At 45.1% G+C, this 19,341-nt stretch overlaps 2 protein-coding genes across 5 annotated transcripts; one reads left to right on the top strand and one right to left on the bottom strand.

Annotated features, from left to right (window-relative positions):
• Positions 1-225: 225 nt before the first annotated feature.
• Positions 226-15,188, bottom strand: rfx1a (regulatory factor X, 1a (influences HLA class II expression)). 4 transcript variants are annotated; one of them, XM_076024031.1, is made up of 18 exons: positions 14,746-15,188; positions 12,695-13,073; positions 11,984-12,093; positions 11,805-11,900; positions 11,111-11,208; positions 10,257-10,722; positions 9,365-9,546; positions 8,330-8,449; positions 7,794-7,930; positions 7,594-7,712; positions 7,228-7,334; positions 6,950-7,101; positions 5,935-6,032; positions 5,564-5,713; positions 5,021-5,229; positions 3,711-3,864; positions 3,558-3,603; positions 226-2,668 (listed from the first exon to the last, which is right to left on the bottom strand). In XM_076024031.1, the coding sequence occupies exons 2-18, from the start codon at positions 13,047-13,049 to the stop codon at positions 2,505-2,507; spliced, it is 2,763 nt and encodes a 920-aa protein (XP_075880146.1). In that variant the 5' UTR covers positions 13,050-13,073; positions 14,746-15,188; the 3' UTR covers positions 226-2,504. The 4 variants fall into 4 exon arrangements, with proteins under 4 accessions (XP_075880146.1, XP_075880148.1, XP_075880149.1 ...); XM_076024033.1 differs by having other exon boundaries at positions 9,365-9,540; XM_076024034.1 differs by having other exon boundaries at positions 10,308-10,722.
• Positions 15,189-15,297: 109 nt separating this feature from the next.
• Positions 15,298-18,510, top strand: rln3a (relaxin 3a). Its single transcript, XM_076024092.1, has 2 exons — positions 15,298-17,360; positions 17,854-18,510. Exons 1-2 carry the CDS (start codon positions 17,197-17,199, stop codon positions 18,113-18,115), a joined length of 426 nt encoding a protein of 141 aa, XP_075880207.1. The 5' UTR covers positions 15,298-17,196; the 3' UTR covers positions 18,116-18,510.
• The last annotated feature ends 831 nt before the right edge of the window (positions 18,511-19,341 follow it).

The raw sequence follows: 19,341 nt of genomic DNA, 5'->3' as shown, positions 1-19,341 counted from the left end.
CGCGTTTAACTACTTCTTGGTGACGACGACGACGGCGACTACTACTACTACTACTACTACTACTACTGTATATCATTAGGTCACTGTTAAGTTAATGGTTCATTATTATGCTTAACAGTTTTAAAACGATAACGATAGGCAACTAACCTCAGCAGTTCAGTTCCCCGCTGGACATGCTTTTGTCCAACTTGTAAGAAAATGACCTCACAAAACAGCTTGCAGAAGCAATTTTAAAAATCATTTAATTTATATCTTTAAAATTAAAAACATCTGAATTGCATTCTACCACCTCCAAAGGCACAGTCATACGTACAGCAGACCAAATTCATAAAACACTGCCACTGAACATCTTTTTTTCTGTTTGTTTTGTACATAGGAAACAATGCACTATAAAAATGACTTAATTTTTTTTTCTCTCCCTTACTGGGTAAACAATGGCCATTCTATATGCTGTAGAGACTGCAGTGATATGTACTTAGCGATGGTAGAGCGAGACTTTATATAAGAGATGAAGTGCTGGTTTGAGGCTGTCAATGTTTGTTGAAAATGTTAATTGCAACTTTCCATAGACATTGTCTACAACATGATTTGATCGTGACATTGAATGAGAAGGTGTGAAACAAAACAAAGTCAGTGGCAAATGGGACGGAAATGTGGTGAGACAGAGTGGTGACAAGTAACTGTGGGCAGAGGACTGCACAAAGAAAACATATTCCACCTTTTACCAAATCTACTTAAAAAAAAAAAAGAGAAAACAACAAAAGAAAACCAAAAATCAAAATGCACTGCGAACGTTGCAAGAAATATTTTACATTTTCTCATGAGAAGTAAAAAAAAAAAACAAAAACCCCAAGACTTCTAAACTAAAAGGAGGAGGATTTTAACGACAATAGTCTGTATGTGCAAAGAGGCAGGGCCGTAGCCTGGTCGTGGTAAAAGCCATGAGAAATCATACAGGGTTGATAAATGAACAAACAATCACAAAATCAATCAATGCGCACAGAGGCCGCTTACAATGTGGGACAACACAGCACCATACACTGCACACGAGGTTCACTTAGTGACAACAGAATCCAAAGTAGTGGATAAATATACAGTAGAACAGAAGCGTCTCGGCGTTCTTGCTTAGGCACAGTCCTCCTCGGGCATGACGAGAGCGTTTGGATAAGGGATCTGGTTTGAAAGCAAAAAAAAGGATTGGCACAAGAGGAAAATATTTAAAATGAAATTAAAAAGATTTAAAAGAAAAACAAACAAATATAAGGCCAAAGAAAATTAAGCGTGGACAGAAACAGAGGCCACAGAGGAATGAATTGGGTGGGCAGGACTGCATGACTTCAAATGTAATGCAATATGACTCAAACAGGTACAGTACCTCTCCAGTGGAACAGACCGTTCAATACAAGAAGAGGTTTTTTCATTTTTCTTCTTCTTCTTCTTCTTTTTTTTTTGCAGCAACTAATGCGAGCCCCAAGTTCTACAGCGGTTTTAAAGTTACATCTCGACAAGTTTGTGTAGCAGCTGCGACAGGCACTCCAGATCACAAGAACACAGATTGTTGTTGTTGTTTTTTTTCTTTACAGGCCGATAAAATCCAAAAAAAGAACATTTCACAAGCGTCCCATAAATTATAAAGTGAAAGCCTTGGAAAAAAATTATCTACAGGAAGGAAAAAGTTGGACATTTGGCGTGACTTCAGCACAATCACAAAGAAACCAGGGAACCAGACACAAACCTATATACACGCTGTAATGGAAAAAGGCATGTCCGGTCAGAGCTGTGTGTCCCCCATTGTCTGTTGTTTACAAACACACACAAACAGATGCACACCAGACAAGAAAAACCCACCCAAACATCCTGACACGCTTTCTTCCCAACGCCAAGGAAACGCACATGCTGACAACTCGGCAACGACTAACACTGCAACCACTCACTGCGCAGGCGCCCCACCCCCTTTTATACTTGTACACTTGTAAGTATACTTGTTGTTACCTTTACAGATAAACACCACAGTACGTATATATTCTTTTTTTTGTGTGTTAAAAACAACTCCTGTCACCTGGCAGTGACAGTTCTCGGAGGGTTGGCGGACGAGGAGCAACATAAGAAAAAAGAAAAAGAAAAAAGAAAAGCACATCGAGCACTTGTTCTTTTTTTTTTTATATAGAGCAACACAAGCGAGGATCAAAACACCTTCTTCAGTTCCGTTAAAATGAGGGTGTGGTCTTTCTGCAACCACATCCTACTGCGCAAGTGAGAGTTCCTCCCTCCGCCTCCGCCGCCACCGAGGACGACGAGGTCCAAAGTGTGGCTGTGCTACGGCAGCGGCCGCAACAGCTGTTTGGGTTTTTTCGATGTGTCAGTGGGCAGTGGGTACACTTAACAGTACACAGCTCGTGTGTGCGCTCACGTACACACGCGGAGTTATATACACATATCAAATTGTATAATTTAGAGTTCTTTGTACACGTTAGCGTGACCCACTGGTTGGTGCCAGCGTGCCGTTAGTTCTCGGCAGAGCCTGTGGTGAACAGGACCCGCTGGTCCGTTCGGGCCAGCTTGGCCGGTGGCTCCAGCGACTCCTCCCCCAGCACGGCGGCGGCGTCCGAGGGCAGGGAGAGCTCTTGTCCTTCGTCGTCGCTTTCCTCCTCCTCCTCCTCTTCCTCTTCTGGAAGGAACGAAGGGAAACCGGTCAGTAGGGCTGTTTTTTTTCGCACGGTTGTCGGGTGAGACTTTTGAGAGGTTGGTAAAAAAACAAAACAAAACGTGGGGTAGTTGGTAAGCTGCGGTGGGGCAGGACCATGGCTGAGTTCAGACTGCAGGCGAATCTGATTCAAGATTCCTTCTCAAATCTGATTTTTTTTTTTTTTTAGCAAGGGTCCAAATAGGATCTGGCTCTGTTCACACTGGGCCACATTATTGACACATCCGACAGGTTGCTGTAGCTAAAAAACAAACAAACAAACAAAAAAAATCGGATTTCATTTGATTTGTGACTGTTCAGACTAAAAAACGCCATCCGGTTTCAATCGGGACGGACTCAGAATCCGATTTTGGCTGGCAGTCTGAACAAGACTCAAGTGTGAGCTGTGAACTCAATGCGTTTCCACGCTGCAGTTGGAGCGGATGAAAAACACGATTGAGTCAACACAGCAGAGAGATTGCTGCTGTCTGCTGAAGAATGTGGAAGAAACAGATGTTTATAAGCCTGGAACACAAAACAGTAGTTGCCTTGCCAACCAGATATTGGGCAGTAAGGGTCAGGGGCATCTTTTTTTCTTTTTTTTTCTTAAATCATGGATGAGACTGGGGGACACTCCATCCTCCTCATTGGTCCAGCAGATCTATTATTACTGCCGCTACCAGCCGTGCTGCTGTGTGCTGCAAGGAAACTGCCGTCAGCAGAAATAGCCAGCGCACAAGTTTAACATGAGTTTCAGATTTCATTAACCCCAAGACCCTCAGTGCAGTGTCGAAAATGGATGGATGAAACATGGAACATCAAAGAGAAAAAAATAGGCAGATTAAAAGAGAGAGAGATGTAAACGCAAATTTACCTTTGTCAGGATCCAGCTGACTGAGTCCCCGGCCTAAACTGGCAAACTGATTAAATAAATATTAAAAAAAAAAAAAAGGGAGTGATGTGTTAGCGCTCGTTGAGGATTAATATGACCTTTGACCTTTTTTCTGCGTCTCTTTCGTCCTCATACCTCTCCCATAACGGCGATGGGGGTCTCTCCTTTTGCCTGGGCCACTCGGTGCTCGATCAGGTAGTACATGTACTCGTCGTACAGCAGGCGGATCAGGTGAAAGGAACCGAAACTGGCGGCGCTCCTCAGGGTCAGGTCTCTGATCACCATGGAGCTGGAGAGCAGAGGGCGCGAAATGAGACTGGGCCCATTTTACATTTCACAGGGTTTTTTTTTTTTAATCGACACACCTGCGCTTCTTACTTACACACTACTCCTTTAGGCTGTTTCCTTCAGGAGTGGCCACAGCCAATCACCCGCTTCCATCTAACGCTCCCAACGCTCTGCGTCTTCCTCTCTAAAACTCACTAACTTCTTGTCCTCTTCATGACTTCCAGCTCCAACCGCAACATCCGTCTTCTGATAAATTCACTGTTTCCTCCTCTGGATTGGTCCAAACCAACCCAGTCAGGCCTTTCGGGCTTTATCTCTTTAAAAACATTTAACCTGCTTATGTTCTCATTCCTAATCTTATGCAGCCCGTTCACTGGAATCCAAAGAGAAGCTCAACATTTTCATCTCTGCTACTTCCAGTTCTCCAGACTCACACCACTAGGCTTTGCTTAATAGGTATAAAATATGTAAATAAAAACAGTTGTTCTAATTAACTTACCGAAAACAGGACATTTTAAGAGAATAGTTTATTAATTTACTAATATGTCTGGGAAGGTTTCAGTCATCCAGGTCATCTTAAGGTCTTGCTCTTGTGATCTTGAAATTTACTCTAGTAGTCTACTAGTTCTACTAATGTAGATTTTCATTTCGTCCCTTCACATTATTACCTCATCATGACAGCTCAACAGGCTTTATAAAAAAATGAGTGTAGACTTGTTGCGTCTCAAGGGGAGTCATGATGACTCGGCCTCCATACCTGGAACTGACCAGGGGATGTTGGCTGCTGTTGATGCTGACGTGCAGCATTTGCAAATTACGTTGTGATACTTTTAAAGGGGAAGTTTGAAACAAACAGAAACTGACGTTGGCTTTAAATTCTAGAAGAGCGATGGACATTCAGAGGCCTTTGTGTTCTTGGAAGAAGAGGCAAGAAACAGGCTGTGAATAAGCTGTTAATAGAGCTACAATTGATGTGTCGTAATTCTATTTATAGTTTGTCGGCCTGTTTTGATCTCAGCAAAGTCCTTTGTGTTCAAGTAGTTTCCAAGTTCAATTACGCCACTGTTTATGAAAGTGTCCCAAAGAAATGTTTCACACGGCCATGAAAACGTAGCAGGGAGCCAAAAAGTCCAGATATCATCCCCTTTATCAATTACCTGTAAAAGGACCACTTGAGCAGGAAGAGTTTGGCAGCCTTGGGGAAGGCGGCGCTGTGCTGGTAGGGCTTCAACACCTGAGAGACCACGCCGTCCAGCCACGCCGCCCACTGCTCCAAGGAGTTCTGCTGCTGCAGGGTCAGCTTGAAGTCCTGCTCCAGCCGCTGCACCACGCGGTCTTCACACCGACAAACCCACGAGGCCTGCTCCTGCACGAGGGTGGGGGCACCAGCAGAAAAGAAAACATCAGCATAATGCACCACCGCACTGACAGGAAATGAAAGTGTGCTTGGCGACGAGAGCACTTTACAGACGGGGTGCGTGTGATTTGCTGAGACATATGGCTGAATGGTTTGTGGGAACATCTGCTTTTCAATTGTTGGTTTGAAGTATTTCAACATCTATACACAGTGCGTACAACTGAAACATTTTTGTTTCTTGGGAAAAACTGATGAGGTTCTGAGTCACACCCAGCATTCTCACAAATCTAGAGGTCCCTTTTCTGATTTCAGACTGTGCGATTCCACACGAGCGAGTCCAAACCTGGACGTTGGCAAAGTCGACGCGGTTGAGGTCAGAGAGCATCTGGTTGATCTGGGCCGTGTTCTGGAGGACGGCGCGGGCTGCCTGGGCCAGATGGTTCAGACTGGTGTAGCGGCGCAGGGTCTGGGCGAACGCGTTGGCTGACGTTACCTGCGGGACAGTGAGGAGAAAGGGATGATGGAAGATTCTGACAAAGTACAGCAGTAGTGTGATGAGTATAGTTATGTAAAGCGGAGTTTTTCAACCAGTGAAAAACTTAATTTAACTTAAAAAAAAAAATCTGCTGTGGCTCAAAAAAGGTTGAAAAACACAGATGTGGAGTATCCAGCTCAGACTTGCTATTCCTGAGCTCGTGAGATGATGATGCCTACCTTGATGCGGACCATCTCCTCCGGGATGTTCATCATGGCATTGGTCAGCCAGCTCTCCAGGCTCTTGGCAAAGTTGCGGATGGCTTGAGTTAAGGCACCTGAGAGCGAGAGGCAGGGGACTTTAGCGAGGTGACTTTTACTTCCTGGCTTCTCCAGTCACGTCCAAGCATTGCACAGTTATTTGTTTATTTTATTTTATTTTATTTTTTTGGAAATTGCCTCTTTATTTAGAACGGACAGGCAAATTGCACAGTATGTCCTGGTACATGCACGCTTCCTCCTCCTTAAGCATGTACCAGTTGGATGTCTTGGATATTCAGTTGTAGGAAACTTTGATACAACTTCAATTATGAGTGCGTCAAACAGTTCACAAGAACAGTGAACAAACAAATGACAACCTGAGGGTCACCCGCTGTCGCTACTGCAAAAAACATACATAATAACCACAGAAATTAAATCAGTAAATTGAAAAGAAAAAAACAAGTAGGACCAGTAAGATTATAAAAAACTAAAATAAAATCCATTTGTTCCAGATTTGGTAAAAATTTGTCTTGTTGGATTCTTAATTGGAGGGTCCACTGTACAGTTTTTATGCGTTCATTTTCACTGTGACTCATTACGTTTTTCTCAAGATTCTGACTAATCCTCATTGGCCACAGGCTTGCAGTTACAGTAAGTGAGAAAATGACTCATCAGATTTAGGTGAAACAAAGAGGCGCCTTCACTGCAGCCAGCAGAGCAGCAGGTCAAGAACCCGAACGCCTCAAAAGAAAAAAAAAACTATGAAGGAGGCCTTCAAAGTTTCCCCCCCCATCACCATGCTGTGACAAAACCCCAGCGAGGTCTTAGTATCCTGCCTTCTGTGGTATCACAAAGAGCTCATTTCCTGTGTGTTGCAGACTGGGAGGAAATCATGTTAATACCCAACGCTGTGGCTGCTACGAGGAATTGCTGCAAAGCAAAGGTGAATCGTGTCTCATCGTGCCATGAACGACTACATGAACAACAGCCTTACTGGGAATGGGCCTGAGGACGTCGGGGATGAGAATCTCCACCAGGCCCTGGTACAGGCTGTTGTCACAGTCGCGGCTCCAGCGCAGCACCGGGTCGTACTTGCAGAGCAAAACCAGGCAGGATTTTGGGAGACGCTTCTCTGACTCATCGTGGCTGCAGACAAAAAAACAAAACAAACGCGAAGTTTCAGCGCCGGCACTGGGTGTGCTTACTCGCTTACTGACTTATTTATTTTCTGATGAATTTTTTAACATTCTCCTTTTTAGAATTCGCACTCACACAGCTAACGTGGCGTCTCCGGCCTGACTCTGGCTGAACCTCCAGAAGGTCTTCCAGAGAGTTTCCACCAGGGTGAACTGCAGATTAACCATCACGTCTAGAATAGCCTGAGGGGGAGAGAGAGACTTCATGAACTCCTCTCTACTGATTCTTTCTGTATTAGCACAATATTATCAATGCAGTCTAAACGTATATTCATCACTCGATGAATGCAATACATATCAATCATACAATGCAATGCATTAGAATACCTCACAATTACGAAATCCACATGCCCAGAATGATTCACCATCTTGCAGTGCACACTGACAGAAATAAGACGCACACTCTTCCTGAAGCAGCCCCGGCAGGAAGTGTTGGCTTTACCTCACAGTGTTCTCTGTACAGCAGCTGAAAGCTTTTGATGTGCTCCAGCTCCACGCCCTCTGGTAACGACTTCCCCTGGAGGTCGATGTCCGGGAACTCGGGAAGAGCTCTGGATGCATCTGAAACGCCGGTCAATCAACAAAGGAAGCTTGTATGGCACAAAACACGCGGCGGGTGTTTATGACTGAGTGAGTCCTCACCGAGGAACTGCTGGTACTGCTGCACCTGGGTGCTGATGTCCACCTGGCCGGAGCCCTGCTGCTGCTGCTGCTGCTGCTGGCCGGCTCCCGCTGCCGTACCGTTGGTCATCCCCTCGATTTTGTGCACAGGCTTCAATCTGATGGGAGCAGTGACACTGTAATTCAGTTTTTTAGGGATGCACGCACCCTGCTAAAGATGTGCACCAATCACATACAAAAAAAAAAAAAATCTTTTTCAGAAAGGACAGAATTGATTGTTCACATTTTCAAGGCAAATGAGTGTTTGTTAATATCTTTTCAATAAATGTTCGAGGAAGTGGGTGCTGAAAGCGAAAAACAATCATAACAGGAAAGGAGACCAAACTCTTTTTTTTTTCTTTTTCTTTTTCTTTTTAGAAACATTTTGACTGTTGGCAGTTAAACTGAACATCAGACGAGATAAATGGGAGTTGTCGGCTGCATTAATATGACTGGAACTGGATTAGTCTATACTGGTTTCAGCTGTGTAGTGGGTTAAACAGGGGTGTGCAGTGCACCTCTGCTTCTGGGAGAAGGGCTGCTGCCTCATGGCCAGATGTTGCTGGTCTTCCATCAGACGCAGGAGAGAGGAGCCGGCCTTGATCCTCAGGCCATAGTAGTGGTATTTAGAGTTGCCCCTGACGGGAACAGACAAAGAGTACATCTCGACATTAATCTCACACAGTTACATGTACGCACAAAAGCAGAATTAAACTAGAATTTAAAAAAAAATGCGCTGTAATGATTTATCTTGAACTGCATACATTCCTTTAAAAGAAAGAGAAAACCTCCCTTGCAACACTCCCTTACTCTGCTCTGTCAACTCACTCACCCACCCACCCACCCACACACGCGCTGTCAGTCTCCGTCTCTTCCCACGCACCTCTCCGCACCGAGCACGGCTCCGTGGAGACTCACAGATTACAGATTTGTTGTAACGGTGCTTCGTTTGGATGTTTGCGAGTGTGAATCCACCCGTAGGAAAATAATGTGTTCTGCGGTTCAACACGAACATCCACTTTAATCACATGCTGGGGCCTCTCTTCTTCTCTTAGCCCAGGCTTTCTCTAAATATTCGGCAAGGGCGAATACCTTGTCATCAAAAAAACATTTTAGTCGGTCTGCATCGTTCAGCCACATCAAATCAACAGTTTTACGCCTATCAAAACAACTTCTGAACCAACACATGGTACGATGTGGGTGAGTAATCCTCAGTGATTCCAACATGTTCTTTTATTTTTTGCATTATCACTATGATTCATCTTCCTCACGTCATTGAAGTTTGGATCTTATCACCATGTTTAGCACTTTTAGGGTTGTTTTTAAATCTTTTAGAATTGTAACAATTCCTTATTCCTTATTATCTAACTAGCGGAGAAAGGGCACCTTCCAAGTCTGATTTTGTCATTTATTTGTTTTAGTCAGCAGAAGGTCATGTGACAGAAAAAGGCGACAGACGAAAATGCGACTCATCATTATCATGTGTAGTCACGGTGCACATGCTAGTGACGAAGTCGCTGCTTGGGTTTTCCCGAGCCGGCTGCGATCCTTACCGCGTGCCCAGGCGTCGAGTGCGCAGACCCATGAACACCGAGCGTATCAGCTTCCCGAATGAGGCGGCATTCACGGGCTCCAGTTTCTGCTCCTGGCAGTGCAGCAGGTAGTGGCAGTACAAAGTGGAACGCGGCAGACTCACTCCTTCAGCTGTCTCGTAGTTGTCCAGCAACCACTGTACCTGACACACAGGCAACGGGGTGAAAATAACGGTTGCATGAGTTAGAAAAGCGGGTCGGCTCAAATGGGGGTGTGGGCAAAAACAAAAAAAAACATCATCAACGCCAGTCCACACGAAATGCACGCAAGACTCGCTCGCAGACACATCAGCCACTTGTCTCGGCCCAGCACGTGCATGCGGTCGTATTTCATTGTGAGCGGACAATCAAGGAGGAAAAAGGAGACAATTAAAAAAGCCCATTCGCACCTGCAGCTCGTCGACCGGTTGAGACATGAAAACACAAATGCGATCGTTTGCGTGCCGTGGCATCCAACTTTGGTATGCAATGAGTTAATGACCTGGAATATGGGATGTCTGCCACACAGCGGTTGACTACAGTGCTCAGGTGGTGTTCAATAGAACACAATTTGGCATGAACGATATTGTGCTGAAGCATTTCAGGCAATTAAACGCATGCACCGTCATGGTATGGAAGTGATGGGGTCATGGCTTTGCAAAATCACAAGTACGCCTTTTGAAATTTACTGTTGAATCCAAAGATTGCCGACATCAATCAAAACATTCTCAATTCGAGCTTTTTTTTTGTTGTTGTTGTTGTTGTTGTTGACAAAACTATGACATCATCAGTGTGTGCCACAAGAGGGTTGCGTGTGGATGAGGACACAAAAGAAAGTGAGAAGAAAATTCCTGCGCTTGGCGCCTCTGCATACCTTCTTGTCTGCCGACGGCACGCTACTCTCCTCGCCCTCTGTAATACTCACGGTGGCCGGGGAGGCGCGGGCGGTGTGCGTGTAGCTCTGGCTGTTGCCAGCAGACCCTCCGCTACTGCTGCTGCTGCTGCCGCCACTGCTGCTGCCGCCTCCGCCGCCACCGCTCAGCATGTAGCCCCCCTGGATCACGTAGCTGCCGGCCGTGCCGCCATTGGTCCCCGCCCCTTCACCTGCGCCGTTGGTGGCGCCCCCTGTGGTCACCACCGTGGCACCTCCCGCGGCGGTGCCGGCGGGCTGGGCCACGAACATGGAGACGCCGCCCGCCGTCCCGGTGGTGACCGAGACGGTCAGGGGTGTGCCGGGTGTGGAGGCCTGCGAGCCCGAGGCCGGCTGACCCTCGTAGTACTGGCCCGCTGTGGTCTGGGTGTACAGGGGGGCGTCGGTGTAGGAGAAAGTGCCGGAACGACTGGAGACACACAATGGGGACGTGTTGGAAAATTAAGGCCGGTTCGACTCTTGAGGTCTTTACCGTGGATGTATCATAAGAACTGGATACCAGACTGGCAATAGAGCGGACGTTTCCACGTTTGCAGAGGGAGAGAACAAATCACAGAGAGCCGATTCATCCGGAGCAGCGGCTAGCTACGTTTCCGAGGCGAGGTCAGCATCAGAGTTCTGGCCGTTTGCCTCTGTGCCTCCGCAAAATTCGGGGAAAAAATAACAGCCGCTTTTCCGCTGCTGGTGTGTAGGGTCGCATTGACTTCAAGAGGTTTTTTTTTTTTTTAAAGAACAAATTATTTGCGTGAGGAAGGACCTTAAGGGTGCAATACTTTGATGGTCACTTTTATCCTTACATGGTACTGGTGGTGTAGCTGGCGTCTGTCCCCTCCACGTACTGCACTTGATTGGTGTACACATGTTGCACTGGCACTGAGGTGAGCTGCTGCTGGACCTGGAGAGAACAGAACCAACATGGGAAACGGCAAAGTTGAGCACTAATTTTTTTTTTAAAGGCATGTTTCATTTGTTTTTATGGGGGGAACAGCCAGCTAAACAGATTTGCGAGCGACAGACCAATTAGCGGAATTCTCCCTTTTGTTCCTGACCTACTTGGACAGTCGCCGCTCTTGGAGGTGGCTGGCGGCAGTGTGGGTGGCCTCCTGTGTCTTCCTCCACTGGCACACAGAGAGAGCGTGCTGACTGGCATGACTGAGCGGTGTCAAAGAGGAGGAGGAGGGCTCAGGTAGAGAGGCCTCCGAAAGCGTTCTTGTGTGGGAGCTGAAAAGCCAGGCCACCCTGGCAGCTCTACCTCGTGAAGCAGCAGGTATTTTAACGCCGCGAGGCTCCCTGACTAACGCTGTCGCCTCGATGCAAACGCCGAAGCTAGAAGCCAACACATGCAGGTTCAACCGAAACGTTGATTAATTAACCAGCAATGAAGGTTTGGACATCACGTGCAGTTATTTTCTGTGGCGATTTTTTTTTTTGTATTGATGAACGATGGGGTCGTGACAACATTTAACCACCAACTATTCACCGCCGACTTACCTCTGGAGTAATGTGAACTGGCTGCAGACTGGTGACGCTGAGTTGGGTGCCTGGCTCAGTCTTGGCTATCTGGGAGGTGGCCTGCACCACCGACCTCTGCTGACACAAAATGCAAATTTGTCAAGTTTCCGAGGCCCTAGTCACTTTGCTTCGATTTACTATGATCAGGCGAGCTTTACCTGTTGCGCTGTCTGCACCTGCTGAACCACCTGGGTGGGAACCCCCGTCTGCACCACAGCTGGAGGGGGGCTCGAGTCCGACACACTGTCACTCGAGTGAAGAGAGCCCTCTAAAGGACACAGAGATGATGAATATATTGTTAATATGAACAGTAGCAGTCAAAAGTTTGGACACACCCTATGAATTGAATTTCTTTTCTTTCATCCTCATGACTGTTGACATTGCAGTTTCTCACTGAAGGCATCAAAATTACGTGTGAACACACATGGAATTACGTGGGAAACAATAAAAGTGTAAAATAATGTTTTATATTTAAATTCTTCAAAACAGCCACCAATCATAAAAACCATATTTAGAGTTATTTATCGTGTTTTTCTTTGCTGCATAACAACATATACTTAAATATATTACACTTGCTTATATATTTGATGTCTCCAGCATCTATCTGCAGTGTGGAAAGTTGTTGTGGTGAAGTTATCATGTTAGCTATGTGAATGTACAGGCGGTCTCACACTGAATGCAGAAAATCAGCAACAGCAATAGGTGTAAATAATAACATGAAAAGCATGAAAACACATGGTCCAGCGGGCCAATGGAAATGAATGATTCATTAAAAGGCTTTTGAAAACATCTGCACAGTATTTTAACATCAGCCAATCACAATCACTGGATGTACAAAACATAAAACACCTGCCCATACTCAGTCTTACCTGTGACCGTGACGACAATGTACTGAGGGGTGCTCTGAGCATTTCCAGACTGCGTCGGGGAGCCCTGGATCTCAGCGGTCACGTACTGCGTCTGAGCCGGCTGAGCCTGCGCTGTGGGCGGAGCCTGAGCTCCGGCTGCGGGCTTTTGAGCGGCGATGGCTGTGGCCGGGTCCGTCGGGGTCGTCTGGCCCAGTGGCGAGACGACGGTCGGGGTGACCACCGTGGTCTGAATTTCAGCCAGGAACTGCGGGGCGGCGGACGGGGTGGAGCTGGCATCTGTTGGCTCCGGCGCGACGGTGACACCCTGGGGTTGGCCGGTCGGCTGGATCTCTCCCACGTAGCCTGAAGTGGCCATCACACGAGCTTGGAATCAATTCCCCTTGAAAAGAAAACAATGGTGGGCAATTTATAGTCGAGCACAGATTGTTCGAAATCTTTCACCTTATCAACATCTAGGGAATGGTTGCTCTGATGTTACGCCGAGTGGTTGAAAACACCTGACACAGGATATGGCAAGTTTGACTTCATGGAGAGAGTAACATATTATTATATATATATTTTTTGGATGAATATAACAAATTACGACTGCGCAAATACCTTTTAGCGGCATTCAAGGGGTTTTTCGAAGTTTAGGCGTTTCCATTTACCATTTTTTTTCCTGCCATATTTCGGTATTGCGCAATTCAAGGGCTAAAGAAAATGCAGCTTATGATGGACTTAAATCTTAATATGTCAAAAATTAATATAGAAGAAATGACACAAGCTCAATAATGTGCACGGAAACACGTGCATGGGGGTTAGGTGAGAGCTGCGCTCTTATCTAAATGCAAACTAATGAGTACCGACGGTCATGTGGCTACAACTGCGACAGACCTGTTGGTGATGCATCTTAAGAAGTGCTGTGTGTGGGAGGATGTCTGACGGGAAAGAGCTTTTCGGTTTCTTGTTACCTGTAACGTGATAGCCACATCCTTTGGGCGCTTACACGCGATTCCCCGAGAGCGCAAATGAGGGAAAAACCTCGTTGTGCACCGTACGAATAGTCTCGCCTCTGAAAGACCTATAATTTACGACGGTTTTCCAATGTTACGATTGGACACAAAACCGCAATAGATGACTCCAAAACAACCTTGCGATTGAATAACTGACTGAGAAGGCGAAGATAAAGCTGCATTTTAGCTTGGGATTTATATTCGGTGCGTAGTCAAAGAGCCATGTTTCACTAACGTCTGACTGTAACGTCGCGACCGCAGGTAATCGATAGATAGCAATGTGAACTCTAACCTGGCGGCCACCTGCAAAGCGCCCTCTTTCGCCACGCCCATTACACGATAAACGTCCGCCAACCTGCCGCCGCCGTTTTAACCTTCAGCTGAGATTTGAGTGGCATTTCACTTCGCCTCTATCGCATTTTTTAATGAACCCTGCACATTAAAATACCACAAACAGCGACAGTTGGAGCGCGACGACCGAAAATGTGCCCTCACGGTTTGAAGGTTCAACATTATGTGCTCAGAAAATGAGTTCAGTTGAGCTGGTTTCTGGATTTAAAACAAAAACAACCCATGTAAAGCCGCCGTCAGGTGAGGCTAAAACACAGCTACAGTGGACAAGTTAATTATTTGCTCGCAGCAGCGGTGGCTGTACCGTTGAGCAACACGCTCCTGTCGTGACAGCGGTGCTCGCTCGCTCGCTCGCTCGCTGCCCGAGCGAAGCTAACGCAGACAGCCAGGCTAGCCTGGTCTCTACAACAACCGCCATTTTGTACCTTATGCATTTGACATCGCCATAACAACGGCCTGCACAAGCACACGTCTATGGCTGCGTGGTCATGGCGAGCGCACGTCGCAATGTAGACAATGAGATTCGCCCCCAGGAGTGCCCGTTTATCGAGACGCGCTAATGGACTGGTGACCAGCCAGACAACTTAGCTTCAAGGCTAACCCCTTAGCTAGCACGGGGAGGTAGTCGTCTGTTATGGCTACTGAAACAACAAGGGAAAAGAGCAATAGATGGGTAATGAAACATTTCCTTCATGTAAAAAGCTTCACCTTTGGTCCCGGGCGTGTATTTCACCGATAAAATATCTTCTTTATTTTTAATGGCCGATTCAGTTGTTGTTGTTGTTGATTCTCGTTGCTGGGCTCTTGTCGCCAGGGCTACCGCGGCTATGGCGCTTCGTCCTCACCAGGGCAACTGTTGCTACCCACCCGCTCCCTTCCCTCCCCCTCCCTTTCTCCGGTTTGGCGCTGCGATTGGCTGAGGGTCTAGTGAAACATCTTAAAGCCACAGGAAGAGCACATTTGTACTACGGGGCCATCCCATACGTGCCGCCCATGGTGCCGCCGCCCACGCCCATTTGTGAACATCCCTGCATCTGCGCAGTTGTAATTCCACGGAGCACCCTTTTAGCATACTCACCGTTTCCCCAATTGTGGTCAGGACAAGAAAACTGAAAATGTTAAGGGTAGGCATGAGACAGTCATTTGAACTGTGCCCATATGGCTATCACGGTTTGTAATAGGTTCACAAGATTCCACCAAAAATATTGGCAGATGACATGCCTGACCTGTGCACAAGCTGTGCTCTTTATGTTTTTCTTATTACTCAAATGTGGGCAAATTTTTTATTTATTTATTTATTTTATTTTATTGTTGTTTCATAAGGTGCACATAACAAAAATATATAGTTTGGCCATTAGTAGTCCCAGTATTGTCCCCCATTGAAAATCATTAAAAGAAACACATTTATATCTCAACATTACATCAACTGTTAACTTTGTGATGGACCAATCGAACCAACTCTGGCCTGTGCCCTTGCGCCAACCTCTTCAACCAGAGTCATCCCGTGGCTTCCTCTGCCTCGACTTTGGTGATGGAATTGGTTCTGCTTCTGATCTTTTACTGTCTCGCTTCCTCATAAAGTGGCTGGTGTTTCGGTTCTTACCTCGGTGGCTGCACCACATGCAGCACTTTCCTTGTTTGCATGTTTTGAACTCCTCTTTAATGCATTTCAGGGGGATCATCAGTTGCTTGCTGTTGCCATACAGAGCAATGCTGCTTATGCTTCTTGGTGATCTCCCCGCCATATACGCAAGGAATGGCTGACTTCCCTTTTCAGATCGATGACAGTGGAAATAGGGAACTCTTTAACACAGCATTAGTCAGAAGATACTACCCCACAAGTGCTTCTGACTGCCACCTCGCCCATGAGTGCATCATTACATAAAATATTAAATGAATTAATCAATTACTATTAATAATTTGAGAAATATGACATATTTCATATGTTGACTGTACAATGAACCTTAAACTTAAATGCTCCTCACACTAGGGGTATCAAGAAGTCATTATTTTGTGTATCGCCAAGTTGTGCTTGTTGATTTTGTTTTTGTGTTGGTAACTTTTGCAGCACCTTTGATAATTGACTCTAATAATTGGTCTAATGTGGAAATAATGTGGATGCAGTGGCACTAATGGGAAGATGGCTGTGTCTCTTTGCCCTCTCTCGCAAATGCCATTTTGTTTGCTTGTTATCATCTCCTTAATTACAAATTCATTTCGCTATTGTAATTGCCAAAAAATGGGTGACCTTTGACTAGGGTATTGATAAAATTATGTTTTATTTTTATAGGTCTCACAATAATTCTTCTACGTTATCTGAATTTGAAAATGTCAGTGGTTCTGTTTGACTTATCCTAGTTCACCTTTTGGCAAAGGTTTTCAAGAGAAAGGACAAATTATACATAATGACATACAGGGTATTAATAACTTGTTAATTGTGCGTTTCATTGCACTTGCATTAAAAATATCCCCCAATTGCATGGTGTCAGATGTTATCAGACAGATTTGTTGAAACATTTGGAATTAAGTTTTGAAAAGGTAATTAGATGGGTTTCATTAACGTCAGACCTCCAAAGAAAATTGTTCTGAGCTTGAAAGGCATTTTCAATAAAGGGTTCATGTTGCAGCGTTACTCATGTTCTCCAGTGTGCTAAAACATTCCACTGACAACTGGCTTTTTTTGTTTTTGTTTCAAAATTGGGCTTATAGTTTGTTTTTGTTCCCCTTTCGTGTTGACAGCATGGTGCTTGCAAGACTCTCTGGGCTCTCACTGAAGTCGTTAGTCGTTTCATGGTTACCTCGCCAGGCGGAGGTAAAATCTGATGAAATCGTTACGCAAAAGCACATTAAAAGTGACAGATTGGCTCTCACGATGATGCACAAGCCCTGTGGTCTCTGACACCTTGAATTATAATACAACCTTTGGTCCACCTTTTGTCTCCGTAAAGGTCTCTCAGCATATCTCTGTTTGCAATCTGTTTTTCACTCCGAAAAGGCCTGCATGCGTAGTATCCTTGTCCGTGTCTGCAAACCCCCTTTATATAAATGTGGCCCAGGTCGCACACGGGCATTGCACTGGAAAACAGCGAAACGTAAAGTTTAGTGTTGCGAAGAGCTGAGAACGTCCTTTTGTTTTAATCACCTCATCCATTGAGCATTATGTGGAAGGCTGCGGTGCTGGCTGCGTGTCTGCTGGTCTCTGGGGTCCAGCCTATGGATGACCCAACATATGGGGTAAAGCTATGTGGCCGTGAGTTTATCCGGGCAGTCATCTTTACCTGCGGAGGCTCACGATGGAAACGCTCAGTTGTGAATGCAGGTAAGCTGCTAAGGTGCTGTTTCTTTTTTCTTTTTCTTTTTTTTAACCCCATTCAGCCTTTCTTTAAAATTGTTCTTACATTTCTGATAGTGACATTTTGCATTTGCCGAGATTGTGGCAAATGTTTGTTGCATTAGTGATAAAGATGGATTAATCTGTCTTGTCTACATGTTCTTTTTTGGCACTGGGCTGAAAAGTGTTACGATGAATAAAGGGGAAGCGAAAGTATGTGTATGGCTATACAGCAGAATGCAAAAACGGAAGGACCAGTTTCACTGCATGCAAATGGAATTTAAATTTGCAAGAGAGATATAGATGCTAGCTGCAATGAGATCAAATCAAATTGTGTTGTGTTACTACAAGTTATTGAAAAGATCGTAATTTGAGACCATTTGTCCATTACGCTCTTTGTTGTCTCAGCTATGCAGCAAGACTGGATTGGATTGTTTAATTTGTTTCCCTACTGTTGTATCAGATGTGCCCGAGGATCCGTTTAGCTCCCGTCAGGAGGACTCCTTGGAGGTGATGATTCCCAACTCCTGGGTGGAAAATGTCCTCCAAAGAAACAGAGATCCAAGCTTTACGCGGACAGATAACCAGCAAGGAGTGTTCAGCAGGCCAGCCCGGTCCTTCATAACTGAGGAGATCTTGGAAGCCCTTCGCAAAGCTGACCGCAAAGGCCGGGACGTGGTGGTGGGACTGTCCAATGCATGCTGCAAGTGGGGCTGCAGCAAAAGCGAGATTAGCTCCCTTTGTTAAGAGTTGAGATTCAACTTTAACAATTAAAGCGACAGATGTCTATTGTGTACATGGATAAGCAAAGAGAGCACAAAGATAACCACTCAAATTTTCACAATTTTTTGACTGAGTGATATTCAGTTAGCTCAGTCAAACTGCATGATTAAGTGTAAGGAAAGGGCTGTATATGTTTGAAATGTTTATATAGAGGCTATAATCCATGTTAGAAATGTAGGGTTTCATTGACATTCATTCTTAGGTGTAATACATGTTTTTCACTTTATTTTCCTGATGATGTGTGATAAATAAAAGCCTTTGTTATAGAACTAGACTGATGAGAAGCCAACTTCAAATTAAGACCTGTTTGTAATAATGGACAAGACAACATTAATTAAAAAGCCACAGTACAAACTCGATCAACCATAAGGTTAAATGTTCTTTTTTTAAAAAATATTTATAGCGTTGTCATCAACTTTCTTGTGTTTGACTGATTTGCTGTTTGTGCAAACAAGCAAATTAATATTCAAACAATGAACTGACAAGCCCCAAAACTGCAGTACACAGACACAACTGCCCAGTCAGACCACTCAAATAGACAGCTGCAGCTTTTACCCCTAGTTTATGCTTAAAAACATGAGGAAAAACTTGCTGCTTGAATGGTCTTTTTAAATGATGCTTTACCACAGCAAAAACAAGAGAGTGGCAGTAGTTAAAGCAACAGTAGTTGGCTTTTCCCATCACACTCGACCGAGGTAACTCTGAGAAAACGCCTTTCACAAACGCAAGAATTAACACGTTCACGACAACATTCATCGAGCAGGACGACAGTGCGTTCACTTCAAAATATGAACGTGTTCACACACAACGCTGCGGACAGGCAAGTGGGTACTAGGCCTTTTCAGTGGGTGCTTGATCATCGGAGCACCCAGGGATCTGCGTCTTAAGCTGCACATACTGAGCTAACTGATTCGGGTTATTGAATCACAGCACACTACTATTTTTGTCACTTGTCTTGTGAGAATGAATTAGTAATGATAATAATCCAACTTAAATTTGTTTTAATCATTGATTGATTGATTACTTTTATTGTCAGCATTTCTCCTGAAATTTGTCTTGCAACCGAGACACCCGTTTCTTAAACTTACAAGAAATCCCCACAGAGCAGATCGCCACAACATACAAAATATGAAACAAAACCATAACTCAAACATCAGACAAGATATAACATCAGACAAGGTATAGCATCA

This window comes from Nelusetta ayraudi, unplaced genomic scaffold (genome assembly GCF_046127955.1).
Source record: "Nelusetta ayraudi isolate G7.1 ecotype Tasmania unplaced genomic scaffold, CSIRO-AGI_Nayr_v1 ptg000016l, whole genome shotgun sequence".
Lineage (NCBI taxonomy): Eukaryota > Metazoa > Chordata > Actinopteri > Tetraodontiformes > Monacanthidae > Nelusetta > Nelusetta ayraudi.
Note: the sequence above shows the minus strand (reverse complement) of the source record. Positions and strands in the feature narration are given on the sequence as shown.